At 41.7% G+C, this 14,465-nt stretch overlaps 1 protein-coding gene across 1 annotated transcript in view; it reads right to left on the minus strand.

Annotated features, from left to right (window-relative positions):
* Window positions 1–3,855: 3,855 nt before the first annotated feature.
* Pli (E3 ubiquitin-protein ligase pellino) overlaps window positions 3,856–14,465 on the minus strand; it is a 117,741-nt gene continuing 107,131 nt past the window's right edge. Inside the window, exons 7-8 of the mRNA XM_065220948.1 lie at window positions 4,485–4,662; window positions 3,856–4,418 (exon numbers count right to left, since the gene is read on the minus strand). Coding sequence (XP_065077020.1) covers window positions 4,292–4,418; window positions 4,485–4,662 — 305 coding nt within the window. The 3' untranslated portion in view covers window positions 3,856–4,291. The remainder of the gene's footprint in view (window positions 4,419–4,484; window positions 4,663–14,465) is intronic.

Consider the following 14,465-nt stretch of genomic DNA (forward strand, 5'->3'; position numbering starts at 1 on the left):
TGAGTTGCACCGAATGTGAATGTTCTCCGCTAAAACTAATGGATCGACTTCCAGGGCACGACGTGACCCGCAACAGTAAACTGTGTGACGAACAGCAATTCTACCACACGGATAGGGCGATAGAGCGACGGTTGTAGGCGGAGGTGCGCGTCGACAGCTAGCCCCGAAGATTTCTGGAACGAGTTGTCGCGAACGTTCGGCAAGTCGCCGCTCTGTTGACGGATGGAAGCCGGTACGCCGGCGAGGCGCATAGATGCAGCGAGGTCATCAAGCAAGTCCCTTAAGGCCCAAACGCAATGTGGGCGGAAGCGGAACGGAAACGGAAAGTTTGACAGTTGTCACAAATGACATCAAGATGTCTAACCGAAGTCGATTTGATTCTAACTAGTTTTCAATTCGACAAGTAAGCTTACTCAGATCGGGCTTTTCTGCTTCCACTGCCGTTCCGCTTCCGCTGTCATTGCGCTTGGGCCTTTAGTGGCAGCAACGACGGCGTGCAGGAGAAAAATGCTGTGAGTACGTTCCTATATACGTGGTGGGCGAAAGCTTTGTGACGTCGAAGAAAAAAAGGAAAAGCTATGTTGTTTAGCGAGCATTAGTCAGGACCAGAAAGAGGAATAAGAGCAGGAGGAAGATAGAGAAAGAGGAGCAGTAGCTAGAAAGGGGGAGTATGGGGGAAATGAGAATACACATTTATTGATAAAATATATTCTCAAGTTTTGTTTGATTTGTTGGTGCACATTGCCCTAAGTGTTTGTGATTGGTCAGCCCTAAGGTAGTTCTGCTCTACCGCTACCGGGGAACTGTAACAGGTTTCAGTAGTGTTAGTGATGTTGCGTCAGCACGCTCACCTGCTCGTCAAGAATATTGTGCGTGGTTGATTCAGTTAGGTTCTGGACACAGAAACATAGAGGTGTAGATTATGCGAAGCAAGATCCTACACAGGCATACCAAAAGTACCGCCTCATGACAGTATTCCAACGGCTGTCGCTTTCTTTTCCCTACGACAGCCTTGAGATTGAGCTAAAAGCGACAGCCCACAGTGAGGCTGTTATACGACATGCAACGTTGCCGTCTTGTGCTGTTCACGACAGCTTGTTCTTAGTCATGTATTTTGTTCGTTCGGCTATGACAGCCTCGGATGGTCATTCGTAACTTTCCTCGTACATACAACAAGCAGTCCGTCAAACTGCCGATTCGTTGCTGCTGTCTTTGAAATTTTGTTTGTGTGTCGTAAGACTGCTACTACACTACCAGTGTGGCGCCGGAGCTCGTTAGGTTGCTATCACGTTCGTGCTGCCCATTGCAAAATTTTCATCCGATATTTTTTTTTAAACGCACGGTCTCCGGCGAAAAATATAAGCCTACCCGACACCAACCTGACTTCTACCAAACCCCAACCCGATGTTGGCCCGACATTGACCCGACATAAACGCAAAATTGACCCGACATCGACCCGACATTTGGCCAATGTCGACCTTACATTGATCCGACATCGGGCCGACATATCTGTTCGGGATCATTCTTCTGGGTTTCTTCCATACTCCACTGCCGTATATCAATTGTATATAATGTCTCGTGACAGCCTTTTCGTGACAGCCACTTGGGTAAGCTGAGGGATGTCGTCGGTTTGTGAAGGCTGTTATGACGACAGAAACATTGAGAACCTGGTCATAAAGAAATGCATAAATACAGCCCATTCGGTTCACTACGTTCCAAGCACGATGATTTTAGCAAAGCGGGTATAGATGCGACTGTTCTAATACAGCTTTCATTCGTTCGTGTGTGCGCTGTTACCAATACACTTCGAATTCAGATCTGAACGTACGGTAGCAAGCGGTAGTAATGCACACAAAGCAACAGTCAATTCAGGTATAAAACAACTGTCGCGAGGAGGCTGTACTTTTTGGAAGCCTGAACCTACACCTTGGTGATAGTTAACGAATCTATCAATGGTTTGACCTCTCCTGCCAGACATCCCATGAGGTAATGAAAACTTTCAACTTCTGATGTTTACTCTTCCAATGGATTAACGATGAATAAATAATACGGAAACTCATCTACTCACCGATATTACCGTCGAACGTCTGTAATTTGATTTGAGGGAGCCGCACACACGTTCGATCGTAGGTTGTTGAGATGAATCAAGTCCCTGACGCATTCATTGAGGGTTCCTCCATCTCCATCAGTTTGTCTAAGAATGCCGGCCTAGTCTCAAAGTAGCTTATGCTGAATTCAGAACGTTGTGTTGTACACGTATCTGTATCATTGTTGAAATCATCATGTATCTCGATGTTTGTAATAGTTCCATTGACCTTCTCCCACATGCCGATTGGTGCCTATTATTAGCGTGGAAAAGTGTCAGACAATCACGTTTCACCGCATTGAACATCAAATGTTGTTTGAGTATCATATCGACGGCGAAACTCTTACCAGAGTTACCAGTATGACTGATCTGGGGGTTCAACTAGGCCCAAAAATGACGTTTAATTTGCACCGTTCAGCGATCATATCGAAAGCAATGAGACAGTTGGGCTTTATTTCCGAAGGATTTTTCGGACCCACATTGTTGGAAGTCATTGTACTGTGCACTTGTCCGTCCAATTTTGGAAAATGCGTTTGGCATCCTCACCATGTCACGTGGTTCCTAAGGATCGAACGGGTTCAGAAACGGTCTGGCACTAAGAAACTTGCCGTGGAGTGATCCTGACAATTTGCCGCCGTATCCTGATAGATGCCGACTGTTGGGCTTAGACACACTGGAACGACAACGGAAAGTACAGCAATCGTTGCTTGTTGCTAAGCTGTTGAATGATGAAACTGATGCCCCCGAACTGCTTGCAATGTTGAACTTTCGTGTGCCGAGCAGATCTTTTCGGAATACAACGTTATTGCAACCAAATTTTCACCGAACCATGTTTGGGAACAACGTACCAATCTCAGCGTGTATTCAAGTGTGCAGTCAGAAAATGTACCTTTTTGTGTCGATGGTTATGATGCGGAAGAGTGACGCATATTCGCGGCGGTCCGATTAATGGTGAAGAAAATCTCAGGTTCGTTCCTATTATAATTTTTTTTTAAAGTTAACGTAGATCATTGCTATTGATAGAACTTGATCGAAACAGCGCGAAAAATTGTGTTTCTCGGTACAATATGACGAATGTTTGATGCGGATTGGGAAACATATGTCGGTCCTGCCTGACTTCATTTCACCGAGTTGAACGATCGTGGTTGATAATGGTTTATTGTGATGTAAAGGGCTCGGTAGTCTAAATTATATATTATGGGGTTCGGATAGTTAGTACATAGCTGGATCAAATAAAACAAGTTATTTCCTTACATCACACTCACGCTTTTTGCTAAGACTTTATATACTTAATATACTTTATACACAATATTAATTTAAATAAGATGCGCTTTTAAACATAGACTTCTTTCCTACACTCTATTCAAAAATCGTTCCTTGATTTGGAAATACATGAAATCGAAAAAAATCTTTACCTAAACAGTACTTGGCCAAACATTTGGATACTAATTAAAAAAAAAAGTCATTCAACGTAACTAAAAAATGCATGCTTTCTTCATCACTATAAAACAAAGCGGTGATCACACAATAAAAGTGATCCACAATCAATCGACTCTCTCACCAACGAACGATCAACGTTTGTTGCTTGCTAGAGGCTTTGCTGCTATACTGGTGATTTGGAATACAAAAACCTCTGATTATTTTGTTTTATTTTAAAGCGAAAGGAGAAACTGTCATTCTTTACTCCTGATTTCAGTTGCAGCGGCTTTATCTTTGTGTGTTTAGCTTCTAGAACAATTGTGAACAACGAACTCAGCTACAGGATCTCAACTCAAATCTCCGTTCCTCCTCAAATTCTAAAATTCTGATAACAAATTACCTTCTGATCGATGGTGATAGCAAAAACGCATTCTTTACTCATGCATCCATTGTAGGTAGCTTTTCGCAAGCGTTATTTTTCTTCAGTTTTCTTTAGCGCACTCGCACAATTTCAATGTTTATCGTGCTGTTACAATGTTCCAATGGAGACAATGCTATAAAATTATACATTTTTTTTTCTTGATTTGCATTTTTGTAAGAATTAATTTAAAAATAATTCGATTAAAAATATACTAACAATTACATTACTATAAACTATACGCGAATCAGTTGATCATTTTGCTTATCATTCGACTTAATATTGGGAGTTGGACTGGGAAAGGGAATTTAATCTGACGCGAAAGGGGGAAAAGGGATTACTTGTTGCAGGGATATCGTGAACGCAAGTTAATCCAGATTATCTTGGAAAATAAGTTTTATGTAGCCCGGAGATCCTTGCAGAGGCGTAGCGCAAAATGGACATACTGCTTGGAAACCGTTTGTGCCGTGAGGTATGTCCACATTCGCCCAATATCTGAAAAAAGACACAATCTTAGTTAGGGCTGAATCTTATTATGAAAACAACGCATGAGGGCCTCACTTGACAGTTTTCTCTGTTGCCATGTGACCGCATGGATTAAAGCAATAGGTTGGCGGTCCAGAATCCACATAAAATGCATTCTCCACTCCCATACACAGTGTAACCACTGGACCTAGTTCCAAACACATAGGACACCGACGTGCGTTGGAAGCTTTGTCTTGGCCCCAACCATGTTGACCTGTAAAGTAAATAAATACCTATTGTTAGTAGGATAAAATAATAAAAGGAAGACAAAAGTTGTTGTCGTTTTGCAATGTTTTTCGATTGTTTCAAGCAGTGCTGCAAAATATTGACCATACACGGCGACAAAACAGCTTTGTTTGCTCATTCGAGCTAGAAGTCATTTTCAAGGGAAACCATGTCAATTGTGAGTGTCCTGGCCTTGACGAACATGAAGCCGTTAAAGTAAACAAGCATATACCTATGTCATTAACTGTCTGGATCACAATACTGTGATGCAGAATACACGGAATTAAACTTTTTTTTACCAGGAGAATCTTTGTCATTGACGAAAAAATGAATGAGATTTTGAAGAAGCTTTTTTTTGAGAATCAATTCTTCCAGTGTGGATGTCAAAAATATGTTTGTCAATATCACGTGAAGTCTTTAAATTACTATCACACATATTTCAGCACTGGTTCCAAGCTCTAATTTCAAAAAAGATTGTTAGCACTCAACATTCTACAAAATGGTTTTCCTCTATATCATATTTAAAATCGGATCATGGGACATTTATGCATCCACTGGCAGTATAAACAGTGCACAAAACTTATTTAGGGTGTAGTCATAGGGTATACATTTGATTTTGGACAAATGATGATGAGCTGTCGATGAATCACTTTTTGGCACCACTAGGTACACCGAAATGGGGGTGTAGTGGTTGTAGTATCTACCCTGTTCAGAGTAATTAGTGTTAAGAGTGTAATCGATCAAGATACGAAAAGAGACTCGAGATGAGTGTCCAGAATAAAGAGCTAGGCTAGTCTAGCATGAGCCGTTGGGAGAGACGGAGTCGAATCCAATCTACATCGTTAAGCTTTTATTTCATTTAAAAAGAAAGATTGATTAACACAAGTAAATCCTAACAAACTAAACTAAACACATAGTAGTGGTCAGTTATTGTAGATAACAGTGGCGACGACGGAAAATTGGTAAAAAGTGATAGTGAAAAGTACAGGTAGCTCAAACGGAAGGTATTTCCAGTGTGAGCCAGCGTAAGTACTTGTAGATTTTCCTTGAGCCTAGCAAGCGACTTGTAAATCGGTAGACGGGTTTTTACTTGATAATTGTTTTGATAAAAAAAAGCAATTAGAAAGCCTGTTGAGCAATTTAAAAGGCGAAATTCGCCATATATATAAAATATTGAGAAATAGTTAGATTTATCTGATAACCATAGCGTGGTTGTAGCACTATTTTGCTTTTCATTTCTTTTATTCCACAGATTGTATTCAGAACAACGCGCTTTGTTCTCACGATCTTCTTTGCATCGCGCTCAAAGTACTAAGTCAAAATTAGAATTGGTTGATTATGTATTGATGATAAAAGATAAGGCTGTAATTCCTTATTATTTGTGAGAAGGTGTTTTAAATTTATTGCACACAAACCATCAGGGAATGGTGAAGATGAAAACTTTGGCCCGGAGGTCAGTGTATTAGCCATGACTAACCTTGGACATAGAAGATTTCGTTAAATCCTGCGATTGGTTTGGTTATTTAATTGGTTGGCAAGACTAGGTTGAGGCTGCATTTTCAACGAGTTGAATTCGATGTGTTAAAATTAATTAAATAATTGATCAATGTCGAGCCTTTATGTATCCGAATAGATGTTTTCAGACCGTTGACCGTCGCTGATACTCTGCAAGGAAGAATCGACTGCGAAGCAATGCTAAGACTTCCACTAGTTCGAACCAATTATAGCTATGTTGAAGCGTGGATTCGACAAAAGCACCGTTAGGTGGATTAATCAGATGCTTTCTAAAAGAGAAATCTCAGCAAATCTGGGAAGCTCATCCATAACAGTTAGAGCTGTAAAGGGTGTCCTCAAGGAGGTGTTCTTTCACCTCTTTTATGGTCTTTAATAGTTGACGAACTTCTCAAAAACTTAGAAGCAAAGGGCTTCGAGATAATTGGCTTTGCTGATGACAGTCATAATAGTACGAGGAAAATTTGATAATGTAATTTCAAATTGTACCAGAAATTGCAGCTCAGCCTACAACTTCTCAAGGAGCAACGGGAACTAAAAAAGAAGCGAACGTAAGAAGCCAAGTTGAAGGAACTAGACGAGAAACATTAATAGGTACCTGAGGCAGAGGTACGAGTTGTTGATGCAGATGGGGGATGCAAAGGATTCATCGAGTAGGAAAAGCGGGGTCAGCGTGAAGAGTAGGCGTGAACGGATGGAGAAATAGCTTAATAAGGAAGCCCAAGTGGACGGAGTTGGACAGTCGAAACGTCCGGACAGAACGCTACCCTACCAGTCCCAGCTGTTAGCCAGACGAATTCAGGAGTACTTTTGTTACAAACAACTACAGTTTCTTCGATGTTCGAAACTTATACCAATCTGGTTCCATTGAATCAGGGTATGCTGTACCCGGATCCGACTATTCCAGTTCCCGGTGGCAACGTCACAGCTCTGGCGAAATCCTACGAGTCCTTGGCAGTACCAACGTTACCAAGAAGCACATCATTCTATCTACCTACAGTTTCAACGATTCCACTGACAGTAGTGGCAACAGCTAGTGGAAGCTTTGTCACGACTGTAGTAACATCACCCGGTTACTTTGTCGATAGTTTTAACTGTACCAACGATTATTGGAGTGCTTTTGATGGGAATCCAAAATCCTCCTATAAGTGCAGCTGGCTTGATTCCGTCAATTCCGTACGGTTGAGTGGCATCTATTCAAATCCACAACAGTATTTGGCTCAAACCACTACTAATTCTTTGCCGTATTGGCCGATTTCTATTTCGTCTAATGCAGCACCCGCAGTTGCTGGGGATTCACCAGTTCCCTCCCCGGCTGGTTTGTTCCAGTTTTAACCCGGATATCCACCGTTACTTCCTACTTCAACTACTACTAGTTCGTATTCTAAGCAATCCTAGTGTTTTACCCGGGAATGCAGTATCGTTTCTTTATCCAGCAGCAAGTATTGCGATTTTAGTAATGATGCCGGATGTAGCACCGTCAGTAGTACCAACATCGCTGGGAATCGACGGGACTAGGATCAATCCTTCAGTCAATTTGACAGCACCAACTAATGCCCAATTGGCAGCTCGGCAGGTAACGCCACGAGAGCTACCTAAATTCGAAGGAGATCCCGAGAAGTGGCCTATCTTCTATAGTTCGTTCAAGAACACGACGGCGGTCTGCGGATACACGGATACCGAGAATCTAGCCAGACTGCAGCGTAGTTTGGGAAGTTCAGCATGGGAGGCAGTTAGAAGTCGTATACTCCTACCCGCATCTGTTGCGTACGTGATGGAAACGCTGCATAAGCTCTACGAAAGCCCAAGCATGGGAAAATTCATTCACTCGCGCGAGCACCACAGAATCAAAATAGCCATCCTCGCCTACAAACAGATTGCCGAACGAGTGTAAATTCTTCCTACCAAGTGACTCTGCAGCTCGACTCAGAACTGACAGCAGTAGAAGGAAATAAGGATAAACTGAAAGGCAGCCGAACAATTTTCTCTAGCGAGGGAGAACCAGATTGAATGCGTAAAATCCGAATGCTAACGATTTAAATAGCCGAGTCAGATAGTTTTTGGCTCACTGATTTAAATCAGTTGAATTGGCCACAGCAGTTTTAAGCTATTTGCGTGACGCTTATGTTTATGTGTTACAGTATAACAGTTTTCTCGATATTAATAGCGATTTAAATGTGTCAATGTATGTTTAAAGCTAGAAATAAAAAGTGATTCTTTCTGCAAAATTCTCATTCAGCTCACTGAGCAGAATGCAATCGTAAAAGGCTCAGCATGGAAAAAATAATAAGAGAGGAATCATCCACACCACTACACTCAGAATCATTCATGTTACGCTCAGCTGTCTGTTTTGCTCAATTCTGCATTCATCGAAGAAAATAGAAGCAATGCGAATACGAACGAAATCAGTGCGGCTCGCACAAGCTGCTGTTCGTTTCTGATGTTGTATACGTGTGAGCAGTGATGGAAAAGTTCGCGAAAACTCACTATGACTCACGAACTTTTCCCTTGGTGAACTTCGTGAAATATCGCGAACTTTTCCAACACTGCGTGTGAGTGAGTTGAGAATGCAAAATGGAACGATTTTTCCCATGCTTGCGAAAGCCCAGAAATACTGATAAGTTCTATTCTGCTCGGTGATGAAAGCTCCGCTACCGAAGTCGGATAACTTGAGCACCATCGTTACTTACGGCTCGGTGATACAGAATCTCATCGATCACATTATTTTGACAGATCAGCAAGCACATTTATCGAATCCGATGCAGCTACAGGAGTTGATAAATTACCCACCTTGCTGAAGATGCAGTTGGGGAACTTCAAGCAGGCGTTCGTTGACAAGCTGGCAACGTTCAACAACTTCTTGTCGGGAACGGTGAATCTAGCTTCCGAGCTGAGCATCGGAGTGGACTCTACCCAAAACCACCAACTAGGGTAGAAAAGGCGAATCAAAAGGAGAAGCTGTTTACCCATGCGAATGAGCCGCCAAGCGTATTGAAGAAGGAGAGTACCGTGGAGGCACCATATTTGACGCACTTTTGAATTAAATCCATGATTATTCGAATTTCACGCAGAATTATACCTTCAAATGAATCGAAGTATTTTTGTTTACGTTTATTCTTCACACTCGTAAAACCAAATTGTCTGTTGATCTTTAGTAACGTCAAAATAAAAGCAAAAGAAAAACATCGTCTGTCAAGTGCGTCAATTTTCATCTTCGATAGCAAAGGAGCTAAGAAACGAGTTGTACAATTTTTATTAGTTTGCATATAAAAATCAGTTTTTTAGCGATAAAAACATCTGTAACTGTAAGAACGTATGTATTACTAGTGATTTGATGCTGCAATGTTACATATTTATGTTTTAATCAAATTTTTCGACCGAAAACTTTGCGTCAATTTAGGCTCATACAGTTCCTAATTATTTTCAGAACGAAAACATGGGATCCGAAATTAAATCCGATAAAAAGTACATAGTCTACACCGAAGCTGAGCTTGGAAAAGCTGTTGACATGGCACGTAGAGGTGTATCCATCCGGCAATCAGCAAATTCTTTTGGCGTTCCAGAGGCCACTGTTCGGCGGAAGCTAAAACAATCAAAGCAGCGTTCACGGGGGAAGCCAACGATTTTGGCTGCGGAAGAGGAAAGGACTAATCGACTGGATTCGTTTTGCGGCATAAGCGGGCTTATCGACGCGTACCGAGTGCTCTCTCGAAGCAACGCACTACGGAGTCAGAGAAACAGATAAGAATCTGGTTCAGTGAAGTTGATTCATTTATAAACAATGAAAAGCTACTGCAAATTCTTGCGAAGCCAGAATGTGTCTTCAATATGAACAAATCGGCAGCTAGGATGATTCCGACAAAAGAGCGGGTTTTTGCCAAAACTGGAGAAAAATATGTTCACACGAACAACGGAAACTCCGAGAAGGAAAGTTATACCGCTTTGTTTGCGGCCAACGCCGCCGGGACGCTTGCTCCACCGTTGATTCTTTTCCCTTACAAGCAACGTGTTCCGGCGGAAATCGCGCGGAATGCACCACCAGGTTGGGCTGTTGGAAGAAATCAATCAGGATGGATGACTCAAGAAACATTTTTTGATTATTTGAAGAATGTATTTGAACCGTGGTTGAAAAAGACAGAAATACCGCTACCAATTATTGTTTTTGTGGATGGTCAGTCCTCTCACGTATCGTACCAGACTGTTGAATATTATCGCACGAACCGGATCTCCCTGATTTCCTTGTTCACGAATTCGAAACACGTACTCCAGTCATTGGACGTATCCTTTTTTAGACCATTGAAGGTCCAATGGAACAGACATCTTATTGAGTATCGAACCTTTCATGCTGGTGAGTCCTTGCCAAAGCATTAAATTGCACCGCTTGGAAAAAGCGGTAGATAATATGAAGAACTTGTAACCCATACTTGTAAATGGTTTCCGCAAGAGAGGAATCGTGCCGTGGGATCCTAATTCGGTTAACTATCAAATGCTTCTTCAAGAGCAAGATAAGCCCAATGATGAGAGGGACGGGCATATTCAACCGGACAAAAAGAAAACAGCGAAACTATTAAGGAAAACAATTTACTGGGGGTTTGGAATCGCACCTCAAGGTTGGACAGCTAAAACTATTTGAGAAACATCAGTCAGCCTTGATTTGGCCGGGTCCTGCAAATGATACCAACCTGTTCTATGTTTGGCAGGAGATGAAAAAAAAGGCAGAGTCGATTTCTAATAAGCATGATAATCAAACAGACGGTTTTTATGGTTTCGGAAGTGATGAAGTTGAAGGTACCAATTCCTGAATATGTTTTTAGAAGTACCTGATGGGTTAATTATAAATATTGATTTAATTTTAGATGATCGGATGCGCACCTTGTCAAGGTGGGACAGATTTCAGATCACAGAAAGCCCAAGCAATGACGAATCCGTCAGATGTACGGAAGAACAAGAAGAAAGTGATACTCTTGAAGAACCTCCGGGAGGGCCAATAGAGACAGAAACCCTTCCAATGCTTCCGGAGAAGCATCCAGATGAGCATGCGGAGTCAGAGACATCACACGACTTATCTCAATCAGGTTTATCTGAGGAAAAGGAGAATCTGTTCAACAAAGCATTTCTCTTGCCACAAACAACACCCAAGGTGCCAAAAGCTGCACGTAAGCGTCCCCGTCCACCGGCTGTTGCTACAAGTGAAGAATATAAAGCATGGTATGCAAAAATGGAATCGGAAAAGCAGAAGGAAGAACAGATTCGAGCAGAGAAGAAAAAGGCTAGAGAGGCCAAAAAATCTGCAGTCAAGAGTCTAAATCTAAAGCTGCTCCGAAAAAGGTCAAACTCGTAATTTAATGGCCCTTGTTAAGTTTTTTTTTCCGATATGTATATTACAAAAAGGTGAATAAACAGTAATTATTTGTTTAATTCACATAATTTTGTTCAGAGCATCAAATAAAGAACACTTTGCGTCAATCAAGGCACATTGCGAAATCAGTGCGGAACATTGTTGATAAATCTATGTCTACGACATGGTCTTAATCTGTTCCTGAAAGGCCAAACTCATTAAATAAATAATATAATGTTATATACCCGTTATGCATATAACAATATATTCAACAATCGATCATTATGGATTGAATTTATAACATTTTTTTAGTGCGTCTAATAAGGAACATTTTGCGTCAAATTAGGAACATAGGAAAATTAGTGCGTCATTATTAGGCACACGACGTACGATTTCAAAAGTAATTTTTCCCAACAGTTTTTAACAAGTTCGTCAAGTTTTATATTTTTCTCCTATTCTTAGATGTTACAAATAGTGGCAGGAGAACGTTCGTCAAAAACGTGTTCCTACTGCGACAAAGATGGTCATAAGATTCTCAACTGTTCCAGTTTTAAGTAGTTGGACATCGGAGGCCGATGAAAGACAATGCGGAAGAATAATTTGTGTCGATTATGCTTGATACCGCATCGTAAATGGCCTTGCCGTTCGAAAAAGGAATGCGGAGTAGATGTATGCCATGTACGGCACCATGTGCTGCAGTCCAGTAGCCGCAAAGATACTGCCGATGGTACAAAGTTTGGCGAGACTGTTCACCACAATCATCACAACACGAAATCCTTTGCTATGTTTCGTTCAGCTGGATATCGTACGAACCGTGTGTGAGCTAGGACTTTCAAGTCAAACGTTGGACTACACAGAGCTATCGAATACGTTCCCGCATCTGCAAGGACTTCCCGTGGCCATCTACGTCAACGCCAAACCTGGTATGAGCATTGGTCTTGAGCAAGTTCAACTGCTCACTGCTTGAAGAATCGTGAAGGCAGTAGCAGTGAACCAGTCGCAACTAAAACTCGACTGGGTTGGTGCGTGTATGGAAGGAACTCCAGATATGAAGGATCAGTTGAACAGCTGCATCTTCGCTGTTTAAGATGTGGTATTGATTAATCACCTCGGGGCGGGGCGGAAAGTATCGTTTGTGCAGAATATGTAAAAAAGGAGGGACTTCGAGCGATTGAGCTCGTGAGAGCTAATTTTCTCACAAATTTGATTTTATTGGCTTTCTGGGGACCGAAGCGAAGTATTCCCACTTCTCTAATTCTATATGGATTTTTAAAACTTCCTACCAGCGTGTTCTGGAAAATGGTCAGGCGTTGATTAATCTCACCAATACATTCGGGCCTACAATTCCACACCTTCTATAAAGACCATGTTGAGCCTTGATAGATAGCTGCTTGCGGGAACTGATGACCTTGGCCAATGTCCAAATAATACTCTTTAACAAATTTTTGGTGGCCCTGAAAAGGACCGTTTTGTAGTGATGGTTGAGTAATTCTGAGCTGGGTGTTCAACACGGATGAGGCTGTTGAGCTGTATGTCGTTTGGAGCGCGGGTGACACGCTTGGCATAGATGACCGACCCGCAGCGACTCACGAAGAGCTACTGATTCCGATCCATAGCATAGCGGTGCAGCTTCTTCCTTCTTTGATGGTTGTTTATGTGGGCTCTGCAGCTCGCTGCTTGCAGGCAGCCTTTCGTTGTTACTGAAAAACAATTTTCAACGCCACACACCGAAAGCACTGCTTCTGCTGCTACTGCTGCTACTAATTTCGACGAAACCACAGTGGTGTGGTCGTTGGGAGCGTGTGGTTCTGAGTATGGCGATGAGTGTGCAAAATATTACGCAATTCCATCCTCCCTATTCGCACGCGCCCAAGGTTGGAGGCGAATGCCACTTTGACTTTTTTCGTCTACTTACTACTCTCTGACGACTGTGCTGGGGAAGCAGCATATGCATGTAGGTAATTGGTGGATTTGTTAGTTAATTCGACGCTTTTGGACAATGCTAGACATTTACCAATTTTTCAAAAGTTTCTTGTTAAAAATCAACATTCGGAAGCATTGTTATCAATGCGTAGCCATATTTCTGATCGATTGGTGATAAAATTATTGAAATTGGACCAGGGACAGCTGAGTTATTAACGTTCAAAATCTTTCTTAATTTATTACATGTTCCAATCTCGGTTTTCACAAAGTGTACCCCTATATAGAAATCAAAGACGTAGTCCTACGTCAAAAAAAAAAACACCAAGAAAATCCAAATGGTGTGGGATGCCGCTGCGAAGGCTGTTGGAGTTTCATTCAACGACATGCTGCTCCTCGTATCGCTTGTAAAAATTTTGCTACGATTCAGGGAAGGCAAGATCGTGGTGTGCTCAGATATCTGCGAAATGTTCCTGAGAATCCTGATTCGGGAGGCAAACCAGTGGTCAAAATGTTTCATATAGCGTAGTAGTTCGGAGGATGAAGTTCAGGTCGTGGTCAACGTCGCTATGTTCGGGGCAACCAGCTCACCTTGCACGGCGCAGTTCGTTAAGAACTAAAAAAACGACGCAGTTCGTTAAGAACTAAAAAAAAAAAAAACGAGTGGAATTCGCTAACTGGGCTGCGCTTTTACTGCCTATAATCGCATATCAGTCCCATATGGAAAAAAAATAGGCATTGAGAAAATGGCAGTCGAAGTAACGAAGTGAAATTTTCATGTAAATATTTGAAAAATCATAGTAAATTTATTGATATTTTTTCAAGTTAAAATCTATCACAATGAAGCTTGCATGTTCTGTTATATCAGCGAAAAATATGGCGATTCGAAAAGCAGAACTTTAACTTGAACTATGGACGATTGAATTTTAGGATGGGACTGATATGCGATTACTTTGCTTGATGGGACAAGCTGACTTGATGTTGTTTTCATATTTTTCATGATCAAAGTCCATAGTTTTATA

This window comes from Ochlerotatus camptorhynchus, unplaced genomic scaffold (assembly GCF_037179485.1).
Source record: "Ochlerotatus camptorhynchus isolate MF236.1 unplaced genomic scaffold, CSIRO-AGI_Acam_v1.1 ptg000136l, whole genome shotgun sequence".
In the NCBI taxonomy this organism is placed as follows: Eukaryota; Metazoa; Arthropoda; class Insecta; order Diptera; family Culicidae; genus Ochlerotatus; species Ochlerotatus camptorhynchus.